This window comes from Canis aureus, chromosome X, assembly GCF_053574225.1.
Source record: "Canis aureus isolate CA01 chromosome X, VMU_Caureus_v.1.0, whole genome shotgun sequence".
Classification (NCBI taxonomy): domain Eukaryota; kingdom Metazoa; phylum Chordata; class Mammalia; order Carnivora; family Canidae; genus Canis; species Canis aureus.
In genome coordinates, this window is record NC_135649.1 from 42,373,346 (window position 1) to 42,390,227 (window position 16,882).

Here is a 16,882-nt window from a genome sequence, read left to right on the forward strand (position 1 = left end):
TCCCTCAGTACTTTTTATGGAGCGGATCCCACTGTCATCCTCCGGAGAGCCCAGGAATTGAAGAAGCAAGCTACACCCAAGGAGTCCAGATGGTTTCAACCTTCTGATGCCTAAATCCAGCCCCAGACTCTGGATGCCATCTTCATTCATCCTGCAAGTATTTATTGAACTCTTGTATGCTCCAGGCAGTTTTATGTGCTAGTGTTATGGTAGTGAATGAGACAAATACCATCTCTGCCCTCATGGAGTTTTCATTCAGTGGCAGGCTGTCAGGAAGGAAAGTGACAACAGGTGAGGTGGCCTGCAGATGTAAATGCTGATGCCACTCACGCCATTCCCTTCTAAAATGTCAGGCTTATGGGGCATCTCGGTGGCTCAGTGGGTCAAGCGGCTGCCTTTGGCTCACAGGGCATGATCCCAGGGGTCCTGGGATTGAGCCCTGTGTCAGGATCCCTGCTCAGCAGGGGGTCTGCGTCTCCCTCTAGCCTCTGCTCCTCCCCCTGCTCATGCTCTCGCTTTCTCTCAAATAAATAAATCTTTTTAAAATTACTTAAAAATTAAAATTAAAATGTCGGTCTCCAATTCTCCACCTTGCCTCTTGCCATGGGAGGTGAATTCTGCAACTTGACAGAGCAACTGCCAAAGCGGACCTGGAGTCTGCTAAGAGATGACAAACTGACGCCCTTGAGGTTTGTCTATTCGTGAGTTCCCTGAGGCAAGGGCTGCATCTAATTTATTTCTAGATACCCAGCAGGTAGCACAGGAGGGCCACTCAGTAAATATTGAAGGAACAAATGAATGAGTGAGGTCTTTTACACTCTACGGGGTGGGAGGGAGTCCATTGTCTTGCCTAGGCTGTCTCAGCCTCCACCACTTAGTGTTAGCCCTCTGGCTTCAAAGTGACCCTCAGGCTGATGGTCCCCTGGAAGGCGAGCACCAACCTGGAGAGGGAATGGATATTGAGGGAGTCTTGGGGTGCCCCCCTCACCCCGATATACTGGTACAGATGGATATAACTCTGATAATACTAGAACAGATGTCCACACATGCACATTTCAAAGAACTGTCCAAGCAAAATGATACAGATGTTTGGTGGCTTAGTGATGGCAAGAACAGTTAGCTTGATGGGACACTGAGCTGGCAGAAGAGGGAGGCACAGGAGACAGTTCTGTAAGGCGGATGCCAGGCTCTTTTACTTACTTTAATACCTGTGCAACTGTATTTGGTCCAAACCATTCGCCAATTGATTTCCCTTCTCCTACACCCATCTGTGCTGTTTTTATGTGGGGAGGGGGAAAAAAAGAGACGTTAGCAAAAGTTCTTCCAGCATGCCACAAACTCCTAATTTTTTGCATGAATAATTAAGCAGATGGACAAGTTTGCAGAGCCCATATAAGGCAGGGGATGAAAGCAGAAGGTACAGAACACTGCCTCAAGACCACTGATGTGACCTTACCCATTTGATGGATAGAGTAGCAACAGTCCTTTCTATCTAAGAAGCACTGGAGGATCCGTTGGTATTCTCTGGGTTGTTCTTTCTGTTTCTCCCAGCTCCAGTCTTTTGAGGGAAAAAAAATGTATGAAAGTCATGTTTGTAACTGCTTATTACCTCACTGCCCTCTTACTGCCACTACGATGTTACAAAGAAAACAAAGGAGTTCCAGCTAAAAGGCAGGGGCTATCGGGTTAGCACATTCCTAATTAACTTTGATTTTGATGACAAAGGCATCTAGAGACATTACTTTCAAAGTCTCTGTGGGTGTAAAGTATAAGCAAAATAACAAGCTGACTGAGGAACTGACTTAGCCCGGAGGCTGGAGCTAGATAAGTATTACATGAAAACAATGTCAGAAAAGGCTTTTCTGGTCTGTTCAGCTACTGAGGTCACTACAAAGCCCAGAGGTATATCCTTAGGCCGCCCTGACGCCATACTCTCTCATCTCTACACAGATAGCAACGGCTTTGGTTCATGTATTTTGGCAACATTGCGAAAGAGTCTCACTAGGGAAGTGCTATTCAGACACACAACAGTGCACTGGGGAAATACACACAATTCACAACTGAGGAAGCTCAAAAGAAATTGCATGCTGTCATTTTTACACAACCTTCAAAGAGTCCACACTGACCTTTAGAAAAACGAATAACCTCTGTGTTTAAGGTTTCTTTGTGACCAAAACTAAAATAATCATACCTATAGGAAGCCCCTCTGTGCCTCAGGCATGCCAATCTCCCCACGCCCCCGCAAATGCTGCAGAGTCTATTTATCCCAGGATGCAGGACAACTGCAAAGATTCTCCATGATCACCGCTGTAGACAGGATGTGCCTCTCCCATTCCCTCAGCTCTAGGAACTCTGTCTCATGGGACAGCTCTCTGGGACTTAGTTGGCTTCCAAGACACAAATTTCTCTCTCAAGGTTTTAGACACTATTTAACTTCACAACTGAAGTATTCTTGAAGCCAGAGGCCGGCCACTGTCTCCAGAATCTTCTGTTTTCTTTGCTTCTAATAGTTCTGAAATCAAAGTTTTAAACTTTGTAGCCAGCACAGTCTTCAGAGGGTGAACTGCATCCAACTTTTTTTTTTCCATTTGCTACTGAATTGTCCAAGTCTGGGGAAATCCTAATTAGCTGGCTGCTAGGTACCACTAAATGTGGACTGAAGACAGTGATAAGTGAGCACTCCACCTTAGCTATGAAGTAAGTGAATAGGAAGCACTCCAAAATACTTCTTCACAGAATGGCGTCTTTGAATTTACCTCAGCTGCAAGATCGATTTCCAAATTCTTCTTGCTGTTTGCTTTTCTGTTAGAAACAACTGAGACTGCTGCTGACTGTGGGGTTTAATCTCTTCCTCATTTGCTTCCCACAAAATTCACTTCCAGGAGAATCGTCTTGCTGTGTTTTATAAATGGGGAGGAGGGTTAAAGAGAACAGATCTCCTCTGAGCAGGATGCATATCACAGAGACATCACTGGACAAGGATTCAGGAGACCTGCCTTCTTCTGTTCCCAAATCCATGCTTTCTTGCTGTTTGACCCTAAGCAAGTCACCTTACTTCTTGAGCCTTAATTTCTTCCTCTGTGAAACCAGAATTATGATGCTACCCAGAGGAAATGGGTTCAGATTATTCTAAGCCCTGAAAAGAAGGCCTTAAAGCCTTAAAACCTCCCTGGACCTTTCCCCAATTTGCTCTGGTAACTGCAGGTGGATGTGTGAGGCTGCACTGTGGAAGGATGTTTCCATAACTCAGAATCTCAAGGAGTAACAGCCAATGAGCTCAGCAGGCCAATCTTGTCCAAGGGGTCCTCTTCCTCCCTCATCCCCAGGTCAAGCCCAGCTTTCACCCCCAAGTGCACGCACTGGCATCCAGCCAAGGTCATCCTCCAGATGCCCACGGGGAGGACGCACATGTCTTAAGAAAGACTCAAGGGTTTCAACGAAGATGACCGGAAAGTTCTTAATGAAGCAGCCTCCTGAGAGGGCTAATTTAAGGATTCCCTCATCATCGAATGGATATTGGCAGCGAACCCAAACCAAATAGCGCCAGCTCCCTCATTAGGCACTTCCTTTAGGTCACTTCCATCCTTCACCAGGCAGACATTTTAAACGAGGTCAAGAAACAGATATACCGCCACACCCTTCTTCCTGTTCCCTTTGTTATCTGACCTGTTTGGACTCACTCGAACAATAGTGAAGTTGGAAACTCTAAATGACACACCTGCCTCAACGTTCAATTCCATCCCAGGAAAGTAATTCTGGCTTGGTGAGTCACAAGGAAATGCTGGCTGTTTCCTTCTCATGGGAGGCTTTATTGACTTGTCAGCCCTGCCACTTAGGCTTGCAGAGAGCCCATTAGGACCTTCAGCTCTGTTACCTAGTATTCCTGAAGCTCAGCCCCAATGCTAAACTGCCAGCAGTTGGTGCTCCTGCAGAGCGTCTGAGGGAGGACAAATTTAACTCACCCCTTCCCAAGTGTCTGCAGATAAGCGCCTGGGCCAGCATCATTTGTCCACAGCGTAGCATACATCCCCAGCCAGCATCTGATGAAGGGCCTGTTCCTCCTGTTGGCAAAACGGATGGGAATGAATATGAGTTCCTTAAATTGCCCTTTCCCGAAACACCAGCATAAATGGGAATCATACGAGACAGACAGACAGACACATGGACTCTGAAAAGAGAGGAGAGAGAGAGAGAGAGAGAGAGCGTGCCAGATAGCAAACAGGGTTGGTTACAGGGTGGAATTTGCAAAGATAATGCAGAGTTAACTGAAACAGTTTCTATGGCCAAAGATGAAACCAACAAATGCACAAAACCTGTCCCCTATGTATTGTGCTTGGAGACTTCTAGGTGTGCATCCAGTTGTGGCAGATGACTGCCAGGTAAGGCTACCAACATTAACACCCACCACATCATTATCTGCCTGAGCCAACCTAGCTTTGCATGGCTCACTTCTCAGGGAAGCCAGTCTTAATCTTAGTTAAGGAAAAGTGCGGCCAAAGGTAATCATGAGCACATGAGCATGGTCAAAGAAATCCGGAAGGTTCCTGACTGTGCTCCAGCAGAAAGGTCCAGCAGAAAGGTCTGAACAGCAGGAAGGACTGAACAGCAGGAAGGACAATGAGGAAAGGTTCTGAAGTTAGGCATCAGAAGGACCATCTCTAGGTACCTGATCCAAGTTTCAACTATAGATTGGGAATGACAGCACATATCCTGCCGGTTACTGGGGGATATTATAAAAACTAAAGGAGAAAATATCTGTGAAAGGGTTCTACAACCCACTCAGGATGATGGAGATATCTAGTGTTATGAGCAAAATGGACGGGAATGACTAAAACCAGTTAAAAAATGAAGAAAGACAACAGGTTCCCCTCCCTCTAAGAACACTTGATATAAGAACAAAAGTTCCATGTATGTGGCCAGCCAGAGCTCAATATCCTTTTTCAAGGTACCAGTGAAATCAGGTAATGTGGAGGGCAGAGGAGACCTGCTTTCATTTGCTTTCCATCCCCAACATGGAAGTGGGAAACAATGCTATGAGCACAATCTTACCAGACTAGCTTTAAGGAGGGTCATCAGCCTCGTAAGACAAGTGGGCCATAGTGGCCACCCTTCTCCTTTTGTTGTGGGTACCAAAGGAGAGCTGCTACAGTAAGATGGGGAGGATTGAGCCTCCCCCTTAACTGGATGGGGAACCCTCTGGCTCTCCCTAATGGCAGAATTACAGGCCAGATTAGTACAGGAAAGATGCAATGAAGCCCACATAAAGAAGAGATCATCCATTGCCAAAACACTGTCAGAGGTAAGCTGCAAATGTTCTCAAGCCTTCTAGAGATCTCTTCACCTACAGAAAGTTAACAGTTTAAACCCAGGGGTAACTTGATGGGATGAGCACTGGGTGTTATACCAGTGTTGGCAAATCAAACTCCAAAAAAATATATACAAAAATAAAATAAACCCAGGGGTACTAAAGATCATTCTTTGGGCTGTTTCCAGCTTGGGTACTTCCTGTGGAGAGTGAAAACTGTCTGTGTGGCCTTGGCTTGGGACACTTATCAGAAAGGAGGATTTCACCCAGTTACTAGGTCCAGTCCTGCCTCAAAACCAGTCTGACAGATTTTTTTCTCTTAGGAAAATAGCTTCTACCATTTGGATTTGATACTCTTCCTACAGGGCCATGATGCTAGGAAGAGGCCACTATACTTACAAACATTTTACAGATTCTTCTCTAAATAGAGCCTAGTCTCTTAACTTATAGATCTGTCCTTTTTTCCTAGATAGCAGCTGGTACTCTAACAGCCTATCATTAGCTCCAAGGAAATCTATAATAATTCACCTTCCAGTAGCAAGGTGCTTTCATTCCATAGGGGAAGAAAACGAAGGATTTCTCTTCTTTCTTTCAAGGTCTAATTGTCTTTAATAATCATGTAGCTCCACAAAGAAGTGGATTGGAAGTTAGTAAATATTAGCCAAATTAGAAGCTTGACTTTCTCCTTGCTCCCAGAAGTAAAAGAAGGAATGCAATCTGGTGCCCGAACCCTCGGAGGTAGACTCAAAAGCATACTACTGTTACACATGAACACCAAGGAACCATATGTGATGAGGTACTTTGGCAATGAAACTTTCAAATAAAATTTAAGACTTAACATATTTCCCTAAAGCAAAATCTTCGCCATAGTGAGCTGTTAATTCTGAGGATTCTGTGAAATCACTGATAACCTCAGCCAAGCTATCTACAAGGAAGAAAGCACAGTATAACAGATGATATACCTACCAATTGGTGAAAATTTCCTTCTGTATGTAAACCATAGACGAGCTCTTATATCAGACAACAGCTTAGATTTTTCTGTAATTAAATGTGAAATTACAATTAAATCACCACATCTCATATAAAGATCTCAGCCTTTGATTTCTGAGTCAGCAGCAAACTCACTTTCAAATAACCAGTCGATTCTATTGTGATGGGGCTAGGGAAGCTCAGAGGAAACCCAATCTCATCTTTGCCAAGTGATTTCAGCATTCCTTTTCTTTCTTTTCTTTTTAACATTTTATTTATTTATTCATGAAAGACAGAGAGAGAGAGAGAAGCAGAGACATAGGCAGAGGGAGAAGCAGGCTCCATGCAGGAAGCCCGATGTGGGACTCGATCCCCGGACTCCAGGATCATGCCCTGAGCCAAAGGCAGTCACTCAACCACTGAGCCACCCAGGCGTCCCTCAGCATTCCTTTTCGCCTAAGTTTTGACAAGAGCTACTGGCCAGGGTGGTTCCTGTCTCCTCACTGAGCAACATACCCTGGCAGGCACTAACACTGGGGGCATAGCCAAAAGACAAGGAATAGAAAAATCAAAGATAACCCACTAACAAGGCAACCAGCCCCTACCTGAATGATGATTGTTGGTTGGATCTCTCATTGGTACCTGCTGTCCATTATCTAAACTAGGTGTGTGTGTGTGTGTGTGTGTGTGTGTGTGTGTGTGTGTGTGTTGGGGGGTTCATGTGTGTGCATGCATGTATGTTTAACCAAAAAGGAGAGATCCCTGCTAAGCAAATTGAATGTGTAAAAGTACTACCTACTGCAACTGGCATTTGAAACCTAAATGGATATATAACATCACAAATGCTTTTGCATCTTTCTTCAAAGCATTTCTTGCATTGTGATCAGCTGCTTCCTATCTCTTCTGCTATGCTAGGACCTTCAGAGACGATCTCTCCTCAGATAAACAGAAAAAGTAGAGCTGACTCTCTCCAAGTTCAGGCTTTTCACCCAGAAAAACTGGGTGCTGGGTTGTTAACAGTTTCAGGTGAAAAAGATCTTCCCCAATCCAGAAGTATATAAGGGTAGGGAAAAATATTCCAGCCTCTTTTCCACCTAGCTGCAGTGGCTAAATGTTCTATACAAAGTCAGAATACACTGAGATGGTGCTAACAATCAGCAAAAGAGCTACAAGACTAGGTGGCAGTATTTTTAATCTAGACAGAAAAGGACACGAGGGGAATGAGAAGTATGTAGCCCAGGCATTACAGACTAAGTACTGATTAGTGATACTAGGAGTTTGGGGCATGGTTTTTGAAAGCCAAGGCTTACAGAAGTCAGGGGTTCTTCTTTAAAGAAACGAATTCAAATACATCTGACTTTTTCATATCATATCAACACCTATGACCATGTGAACTCCCTGCTATGGATTTTCAGGGCCTTGGAAGGGACTTGTACAAGGAAGGGGTCTAAGGCTTGAATTCCTCTGGCCGTGAGTAATATATCCACCCATGGGTGGCATTAATGGTGACCAAGGTAACACTCCACCAACCCGACAAGGAAAAATGGATAGGACCTTAACCTCGGGCACCCACCTCACTTGGGTTCCTACAGACAAATACTAACAAACCTTACCCGTTTTGAGGAGATGCTGTTTCCCCAAGATCCATACCAGCTCATCTGAATCTGGAAATTCTTCTAGGTAGTCAGCAAAAATAGTAATCTGGTTTTCATACTTGGATAAAACTGAAAGAAAAGAAGATAAACTTAAAGCAAAATATAATAGAGAGGGTTTGCTTCTGTGGCTTACTGATTATTACCTCTGTCCTGGAGGTGAAAGGTCATTGGCTGGAGTCTCATAGAAGAAATACTTTTCTTCAAGGATCAAAGATACTCACAAGACCCCAACATCCTTTAGTAGAGGGATTTCCTTCCGACCACCCATCTTCACCTTCCATTTCTCACAATCCCTTTTTGTAACATCTCTGAATATTTAGTCACAGTCATTTCAGAATCTTTTCATCGTGGTTGGTTTTTTTTTTGTTTGTTTTGTTTTGTTTTTTGTGAATAGCCACTTACGTAGCTTCTCCTAGCAAGAGTGTGTTGTCAAGGTAATGCAATAATACCTAATGCTTGTATACCCAACTCCTGCCCATATTACAAGGAACACTGTGAGGTTTCTAGCAGCCAGTGGCTCTGGAAGGGACTGTGACAAACCTGAAAGATTACTCAACTGTGAAAATGAAAGATTTCACCCAGAAGCCCAGATGTTCTCACAATACTTTTGCCACTTTATTCACATATGACTTCTGCAAAGAAGGATCTTGAAGCTAAAGATAAAAAGAACTTGTGATTGGGATTCACAGCTGCCTGCAGTTCTCTTAAGATAAAATAACCGAATAAAACATAATTACACGTTGCGAGTTCACAGGCCAGACTCTCAAAACTTAGGACCACGTAATGTGGGATGAGGTAAGACTCACTTTTGTACCACTTGTGGTAAAAGAGTCTGCTAGAAGAGTAAGGACTGGCTTATGAAAAGGCCCTATCTCAAAAATTCTCTTTAAGTAATGTTCTGAGAGAAATAATATTGTAGGTGGTAAATAAGTTTCCAAGCCAGCCAACAAAAACCTATTTTAACTTGTAACTGGAGAAATCAGATTAATAGTCCTATTTCAACACACTGCAAGTTCAAAGCTAAGACATCCAACACACATGCCTTCTCTGAACTCTGGGAGGTTCCCCAGCCCCCTATGGGGGAAAGAGCTCAGAGAGAGTAGGGGTCCTTTTTTGCAGCTCTGAGCAGCTGCAGAGACTCTCCCAAAGCAAGCCCTGAGAGCCCTATGGGAATATTTTTCCTGTAAAAATGGCATTGTGAGATATGTTTAACCCACTTAAAAGGACAAATTGTTTTCTTTTGGCTTTGTTTTCTAAGGTAGGGGCATGCTGTTTTCATAGAAATAAATGTTCCTAAATATAAATGAGTCCTATCTGATCATGAAAACAATTTCACCTGCTCAAAATACTTGGTTGGAGGCTGAAGTTATACTTTGTATAATTTGTGCAGATTGAAGTTCTAAGTGTTTGAAGGTATAATTTTAGAAACACAACTACTCAGGGATACCCGCTTGTCTTGAAACTTATTACAGAAGTCCAATCTTCCAGGGATTTAAGTATCTTTTCTCCTCGGGATGCTTTAATCATCAAGGTTATAGTCTCTGGCAGTATTTCAAACCTAAAGAGGTTAGAAAGGAGGCAGCCATTTTGTTCTCCAGTGAAAGCTCATCACTGCCGAATCTGCCAGAGAACCTGTGCCATCTTAGCCTTTCTGCCACTAGCCTCAGCCCCTGGCCCAGGCCCAGGAAATACCAGGCTAAAAATGACCACCGATGTCAGGCCATCCCCAGGAGGTGATGGGACTGCGGTGGCGTAAGTCACACTGTGTACCTTCCCACCCTACCCTCTGCCCCTCACAGGCAGGAGCAATCAGGTTAAAAGGAACATCCAGTGTAGCCTAGAAACAGAGTCAGAAAATAAGTAGCTAGAGAGGGGTGTGAGAAAGGGGCAACCTGTCTGGCATTCCCCTGGTAGGGGTGAGGAAGGGCAACACTGGATGAATGTACAGCATGTATGCATAGAAGCCTTGGGTCTTTTTTTAGTATTGGCCCAAAACAAACAAAACACCATTTCTCTATCACCAACCCTGACCCAGTGAGTCATGGCCCAGCCATCTGGTCAAATTAGTACAGCCCCTTAAAGCCTGTGAGAACTGTGCTGCTTCATTTGGGATGGCCCTGACCAAAATGGTAGCCAAAGGATTGTCCTCTTGCTCTTCAGCCCTCCCCAGGCCAGCAAGAAGGTCATTACCGTCTCTATTCTTCCTGATTCTTTCTGTAGAACATGGACTCCCAGAATGCAGTGTGTCACGCTATCACCAGCCCCAGGTGAAGCTACATGGATGAAGCCAATGAAAGCCGGAACAAAAGATGAGATTAACAGAAGCAAAGAGCAGTAACATGGGGAGGGTATATATGAGACAGTCTGACAAGGAAAGGGGACTAGGTCTTCCACAAGGAAAGATGAAGAAGGAAACTGAGAAGCAGAAGTGAAGTCGCATTTCCAACAGAATCACTTCTGACGAACACAGCCCTTCTTATTGTTTTAAAGATTTTATTTGGGATCCCTGGGTGGCGCAGCGGTTTGGCGCCTGCCTTTGGCCCAGGGCACGATCCTGGAGACCTGGGATCGAATCCCACGTCGGGCTCCCGGTGCATGGAGCCTGCTTCTCCCTCTGCCTGTGTCTCTGCGTCTCTCTCTCTCTCTGTGTGACTATCATAAATAAATAAAAATTAAAAAAAAGATTTTATTTATTTATTCTTGAGAGACACACAGAGAGGCAGAGACACAGGCAGAGGGTGAAGCAGGCTCCCTCCGGAGAGCCTGATGCAGGACTCGATCCCAGGACCCAAGGATCACTCCCTGAGCTGAAGGCAGATGCTCAACTGAGCCACCCAGGTGTCCCAACACAGTCCTTTAAAAAAAATTCTCATAAACTACCTTTGTCTTGCCTTGAAAGCAATAAACAAGACATCAGCCCCATACGAGTTTCCTGCCCTTTCTGCCTATTTAAAGAGATAGGAACTATACAGGCAGAGCTACAAAGACCACAGCTGGAAGGACCTAGAATTTGTTCTTACAAGGTCTGATGAACAACAGCCTTCACTCTCTTGCATTTTACTTTACTAAATGATTATTGCACTGAAGTCTATGATCTCCGCTGGGTTGGCTCAGTGGTCAGCTAATAACTGAACAAAGACTTCCTTAAACTCCTGGAAGCCAGCAAGTCTCCCAGTCTTGGCCAAGAGGCTCTGTGTACATTTTGGGACATGCCTTCAACACAGCCAGGCAGCTGATAACTCTGCCTTAGCCTTCCCTTGTGCAGAGCTCGGAATCAGCCAGAGTGAAAGCCTAGAGCCCCCTCAGGCTTTCCTGACCATGCACACAACCCTGAGCATGCAAGATAGTCTTCTAGATTCCTAGGGATATACCCAAATTTTTCAAGCTCCCATGGACATGTTATTCCTTAGCTTTTTCTTTTGAGCTTCTTGGTTATCTACAGCCTCAAGCAGCTATGAAGTTAATCAATTGCCTCTGTAATAGTTTTCTTATCATTTTATTTTACTTTTAATTGAAGTTTAGCGGACATACAATATTATATTAGCTCTAGGTGTACAACATAGTGATTTGACAATCTATACATCACTTGATGGTCACCACAATAAGTGGAGTCACCATATAAAATTATTACAGTATTACAATATTCCGGACTATATTCCCTATGCTGTACTATTGGTCCCCACGATTTACTTATTTTATAACTGGAATTTTGTACCTCTTAATCCCCTTCACCTATTTTAGCCATCTCTCACCTCTTTCCCCTCTGGCAACCAACAGTTGTTCTTTGTAAATTATTAATCTGTTCCCGGTTTGTTTGTTCGCTTGTTTTTTAGATTAAACACACAAGTGAAATCATATGGTATCTGTCTTTCTCTGTCTGACTTATTCCATTTAACGTAATACCCTCTAGGTCCATCCATGTTGTCATAATTACCAAGATTTCATTTCTTTTTATGGCTGAGTAATATTCTATTATTATATAATGTAAAGATATATATAATCCCATTATTGAAATTATATAATTATATAATATATATACATATATATTATATATATATATATAATGTAGATACACACACATCTTCTTTATCCTTTCATCTATTGATGGATAGTTGGGATGCTTCCATATCTTGTAAATAATGCTATAACAAACATAGAGGTGCATATATCTTCTCTAATTAGTGTTTTGTTTTTCTTCAGGTAAATATCCAGAAATGGAATTACTGGTCATATGATATTTCTATTTTTAAGTTTTTGAGGAACCTCCACATTGTTTTCTATAGTGGCTGCACTTATAATAGTTTTCCAAAAAAGCCCCTGTCACTCTAAGTCAGAGCAAATAAAGTCAGCCTTGCAAGTGGGGTCCTCCAAGGAATCACCAGAAAGATCAAATAATGACAATTCTCTAAAAATGAGTCTCAGGGTGCCTAGGTGGCTCAGTTGGTGAAGTATCAGCCTTGGGCTCATGTCATGATCTTGGGGTCCTGGGATTGAGTCCCATGTCAGGCTCCCTGCTCATCAGGGAGTCTGCTTCTCTCTCTCTCTCTCCTCTGCCCCTCCCCCTTCTCATGCTCACGCTCTCAAATAAATAAATAAAATATTTAAAAAGCTAAGGTAAAAATGAGGCTTTACAGGAGCTCCAACCGCATTCTATGTCCTACAATGGCTGTCAGGCTACTGGCTTCCCCTGTGATTGGAGGCTGTAAATTCTCAAGGCTTCTGTAGGGCTGGAGAACAAGGGATAGGCATAGAATGAGTGAAAACACCACAAAGCTTGATATTCTTATCAAACTGCAGCTGTTTTTCTTGAATAAATACTCCCCCAGATTGTTGCAAGCCTTTGGTGGATTTCCACAGTTTTGAAAAAGTTAATTCTGACCATTTTTGCTAGTTTTTTTTTTATTGCTATTATAGATGGAATTTTCAGAGGTCCATACACTGCCATTTCTGCTATGTCTTAATGTTTTCCAGTCATTGACTTTATTTCTAAGGGTTATTTCATAAAATTGCAAGCAAATGAAAAAATAGCTTTGAACAACACATATTCTGATAGCGCTTAACAGAGACACTTGTACATGAAGGCTCCTAGGTTCTGTGGGGTTTGTGTCCCACAAACAATACAAATCCCTCAAGTGAAATCTCATGGTCACAGCATCTCAGGGCCAGAAGGGGCCTGAGATACCATAGCATATCTCCCTGGAAGGCCACCTGATTCTAAAGGCCTGCCAGGATATTGCTGATGCCAGAACAGCCTTCTCAGCAGAGCATATGTATTTAACATACTATCAAGTAAGAGCTTCAAAAACATAAGTGTCCATGGATGACAGGCATGGTAAGGGTTGAATATTCATCCATATGTTCATTTCATAAACTTTCACTGAGTACCTGCGATGTGCACAGAAATTAAAATATCACTGAGCTCTGGCATCCATCCTCCAAAAGCTTTTAATCTAGTGGAAAGGACAGGTCTGGAAACAACTAATAACAATAAGTACTATAATTAAAGGAAAATGATGTAACATGCAGCATAGGGAATAGAGTCAATAATATTATAATAATTTTGTGCAATGACAGATGGTAATTAGCCCTACCAAGTGATCATTTCATAATCTATCAAAATAGCCAAAAAAATATCAAAACACTATGTTGTACACCTGAAACTAATATATTATTGTGTGTCAATTACAATTCCATAAAGAAAGAAGGAGATGTGGAAGACAGCAAATGATAATTTCAACTGGGAGTGAATGGGCCTTCCACAACCTAGAAAAGGTTATGGTACCTGAGCTGGGCCTTAATGAAAATGAGATATAAGGGGGAAGGGGGAAGGGAAGAAATTCGTAGTTGGGGGAGCATCCAAAGGATTTGGCAAGCAACTGAATGTGGGGTGGGGCTGGGGAGAGTGAAAGAGTGATACAGAGAGGGGGGAGGCAAGGAGGGAGAGGAGAGAGACAAAATTAACGCAGTTTGCAAGTGGGGTTGATGAAATAGGAGCAGAAATACATGATGTGGGGTATGGAGATAAAGTGTGGTCTAGCCAGAACATGTAGGTCTCATGGGTTTGGTTGCTAAAAGAAGGAGGGGGTTAAAGAAAAAAGTGGAAGAAGTCTACCTGTACAGAGATTGTGAAGAGGAACATGGTAGATGGCAGGTAAATTAGCAGAACCTTGGAAGGCAGGTGGAGTTCAAAACAACAAAGCTGGGGCACCTGGTTGGTGCAGTCAGTCAAGTGTCTGCCTTTGGCTCAGGTGGTGATCCTGGGGTCCTGGAATTGAGCCCAGTGGGGAGTCTGTTTCTCCCTCTCTCACTGCTCCTCTCCCTGCTCATGCTCTCTCCCTCTCTCAAATAACATCTTTTAAAATTAATTTTAAAAAAAGTTCAGCCTAAAATGTGCCTTCCCGTCCTTCCTCCTGGGTCTACTTAGTATTCTGGTCTTCCCAGCCTCTGCCCACCTATGCATATGCCCTGCCCCATCTGTATTACTTTTTCTCCCAATGCCCTGCTTTTCTGACAACCGAGAACTTAGAACTAGGGAAATAGGCGACGATTCTCATCATTTTAAGGAGGACTGTCATGTCCCAAACTGCAAGTTTTCCTGAATTTATTCTGCAAGTCAAATCCTAGTGATGCTGGGTTGTCAAATAACACAAAAGACATGAAGTGATTTCTCTACAGACCAGTATAAACCTTGGAGTCTTGAGAAAACATTTTTAAAAAATATTTTATTTATTTATTCACATGAGACACACAGAGAGAGGCAGAGACATAGGCAGAGGGAGAAGCAGGCTCCCTGCAGGGAGCCCGATGTGGGATTTGATACCAGGACCCTGGGATCATGACCTGAGCCAAACGCAGACATTCAACCACTGAGCCACCCAGGTGCCCCGAAAACATTTATCATTTTAGACTGACAATATAGAATCTTAACCAAAGGGTCATCATTCAGCTGAACTTTATGACTTTATGAGATTCCACTGACTGATACTGGTGGTGGTGGAGCTCAGGAGGCCATGCCTGACAGATTTCAGGGCAAGTCAGCCAAGGGATAACCAGTCCAGTTGTCAAGGGACCATTGTTAAGTGATTGATAAACGATAGTACCCTTTACTTTTCTGCTAGGAAATTCAACTGGGCCATAGGTAACTTGTCTCCATAAAATACAACATTCCTTAAAGATTTCAGTCAACTCATCCTATTGACAATGGTGGTAAGAATCAAATGAAATGCAAAATTGGACTCTTTGGTTTTCCTCTGAAGTGATTCTTTTGGGGGCACCTGAGTAGCTCAGTCCATGAAGCATCCAACTCTGCATTTCGGCTCAGGTCATGATCTCAGGGTCTTCGGATCCAGCCCCACGTCTGGTTCTGCACTCACTGGGGAATCCACTTGGGATTCTCTCCCTCTCCCTCTCCCTCTATCCCTTCCCTGCCTCTCTCAAATAAAAATAAATAAATCTTTAAAGTGGTTCTTTTGGAAAAACTTGTTGCCTTTTTTTTTTAAGTTCAGTTCAGTTGCACTAACCACATTTCAAGCACTTAAGAGCCACATGTGACTAGTGGTTATCATATTGGACAGCACGGCTATAAGATAGTTCCATCACTACATTTATTTATGACACACACACACACACACACACAGAGGCAGAGACACAGGCAGAGGGAGAAGCAGGCTCCATGTTTAGAAACATCCATGAGGAAACGGGATTCCATGCACAAACTGGTGAGGAATGCACCTAACACATGGCACACGGCACCTCTAAATTGCTGCCTCTTTTTGCTTTTGATGAGGTAACTCTGCTCTTTTTGGAGAGATGCATTTTTCAGAAGAAAAAGATGCCACTTCTGTAAGACTTACTTTCATTAATAAGACATACAAAGAAGGTAGGATACAGGATGGATGGATGGATGGATGGATGGATGGATGGATGGATAAAAAATATGATTGGCTTTATAATTCAAGACTTGAGGCAACTATCCCACAAACTGAGGTGAGAATCACCTTGATTGTTTAGCAACAGGTTTTGTTGTTAAGAATCAATCTGCTAAGGGGAAAGAATGGTTGTATTCCCAAGCAGTACAAATTGCTAAGTCACCCAGTGGGTCCCAAAAAAGCCCCTGTGGTATTGTATCTTTGATTTTGGACAGTGTCCAAACCAAAAGAGGAGGGATGCTCAAATATAAAGCTCATGATTCACGTAGGAAGCAAGATATCATGAAAATACTTAGCCAAAATGAAGAGTGTATCAAATAATTTTTCTCTAACATAAAAAAAATGAGGGCCATGTGGGTGGCTCAGTCGGTTAAACATCCGACTCTGGATTTCAGCTCAGGTCATGATATTAGGGTTGTGAGATTGAGCCCTGGGTCATGCTCTGTGCTGGGTGTAGAGGCTGCTTAAGATTTCTCTCCCTCTCTCTCTGTTCCTTCCCTCCTGCATGTATGCACACAAACGTGCATACTCTCTCTTAAAATAAATGTTCTTTCTGCAGGTGAAAAGGAGGAATCATTCCTCACTCTTAAAAATAGCTCTAGCCTAGGAAACCTGAAATTTAGGTTCTAGTGCTACCCTGCCACTAACTAGCTATGCGACCTTGGAGAATTTACTGCACTTCTTAGGCCTTAGATTCTCTATCTATAAAATGAGCAGTGTGTCTTTCTTTCTTTTCTTAAAGATTTTATTCATTCATTCATTTGAGAGCGGGAGAGAGATAAAGAGAGAGCAAGAGCAAGGGGGAGGGGCAGAGGGAGAGGGGAGAAGCAGAGGGAGAGACTGAGCAAGGAGCCTAACATGGGGCTTGATCCCAGGACCCTGAGGTTATTACCTGAGCTGAAGGCAGATGCTTGGCTGACTGAAACACCCAGGTGCCCCTAGTGTGTTTTTCAAACAGCACATTGTAACTCCTCAGTGGGCTATGAAATCTACACAGTGGCTTGCAACCAGCATTTTTTAAATGA

General features: G+C 43.2%; 1 protein-coding gene across 1 annotated transcript in view; it reads right to left on the reverse strand.

Moving 5' to 3' along the window:
* The window catches only part of ATG4A (autophagy related 4A cysteine peptidase), a 55,323-nt gene that overhangs the window by 11,807 nt on the left and 26,634 nt on the right, over nucleotides 1-16,882 (reverse strand). The window contains exons 2-6 of the mRNA XM_077889494.1: nucleotides 7,888-7,998; nucleotides 6,272-6,343; nucleotides 3,963-4,061; nucleotides 1,457-1,558; nucleotides 1,201-1,273 (exon numbers count right to left, since the gene is read on the reverse strand). Coding sequence (XP_077745620.1) covers nucleotides 1,201-1,273; nucleotides 1,457-1,558; nucleotides 3,963-4,061; nucleotides 6,272-6,343; nucleotides 7,888-7,998 — 457 coding nt within the window. The remainder of the gene's footprint in view (nucleotides 1-1,200; nucleotides 1,274-1,456; nucleotides 1,559-3,962; nucleotides 4,062-6,271; nucleotides 6,344-7,887; nucleotides 7,999-16,882) is intronic.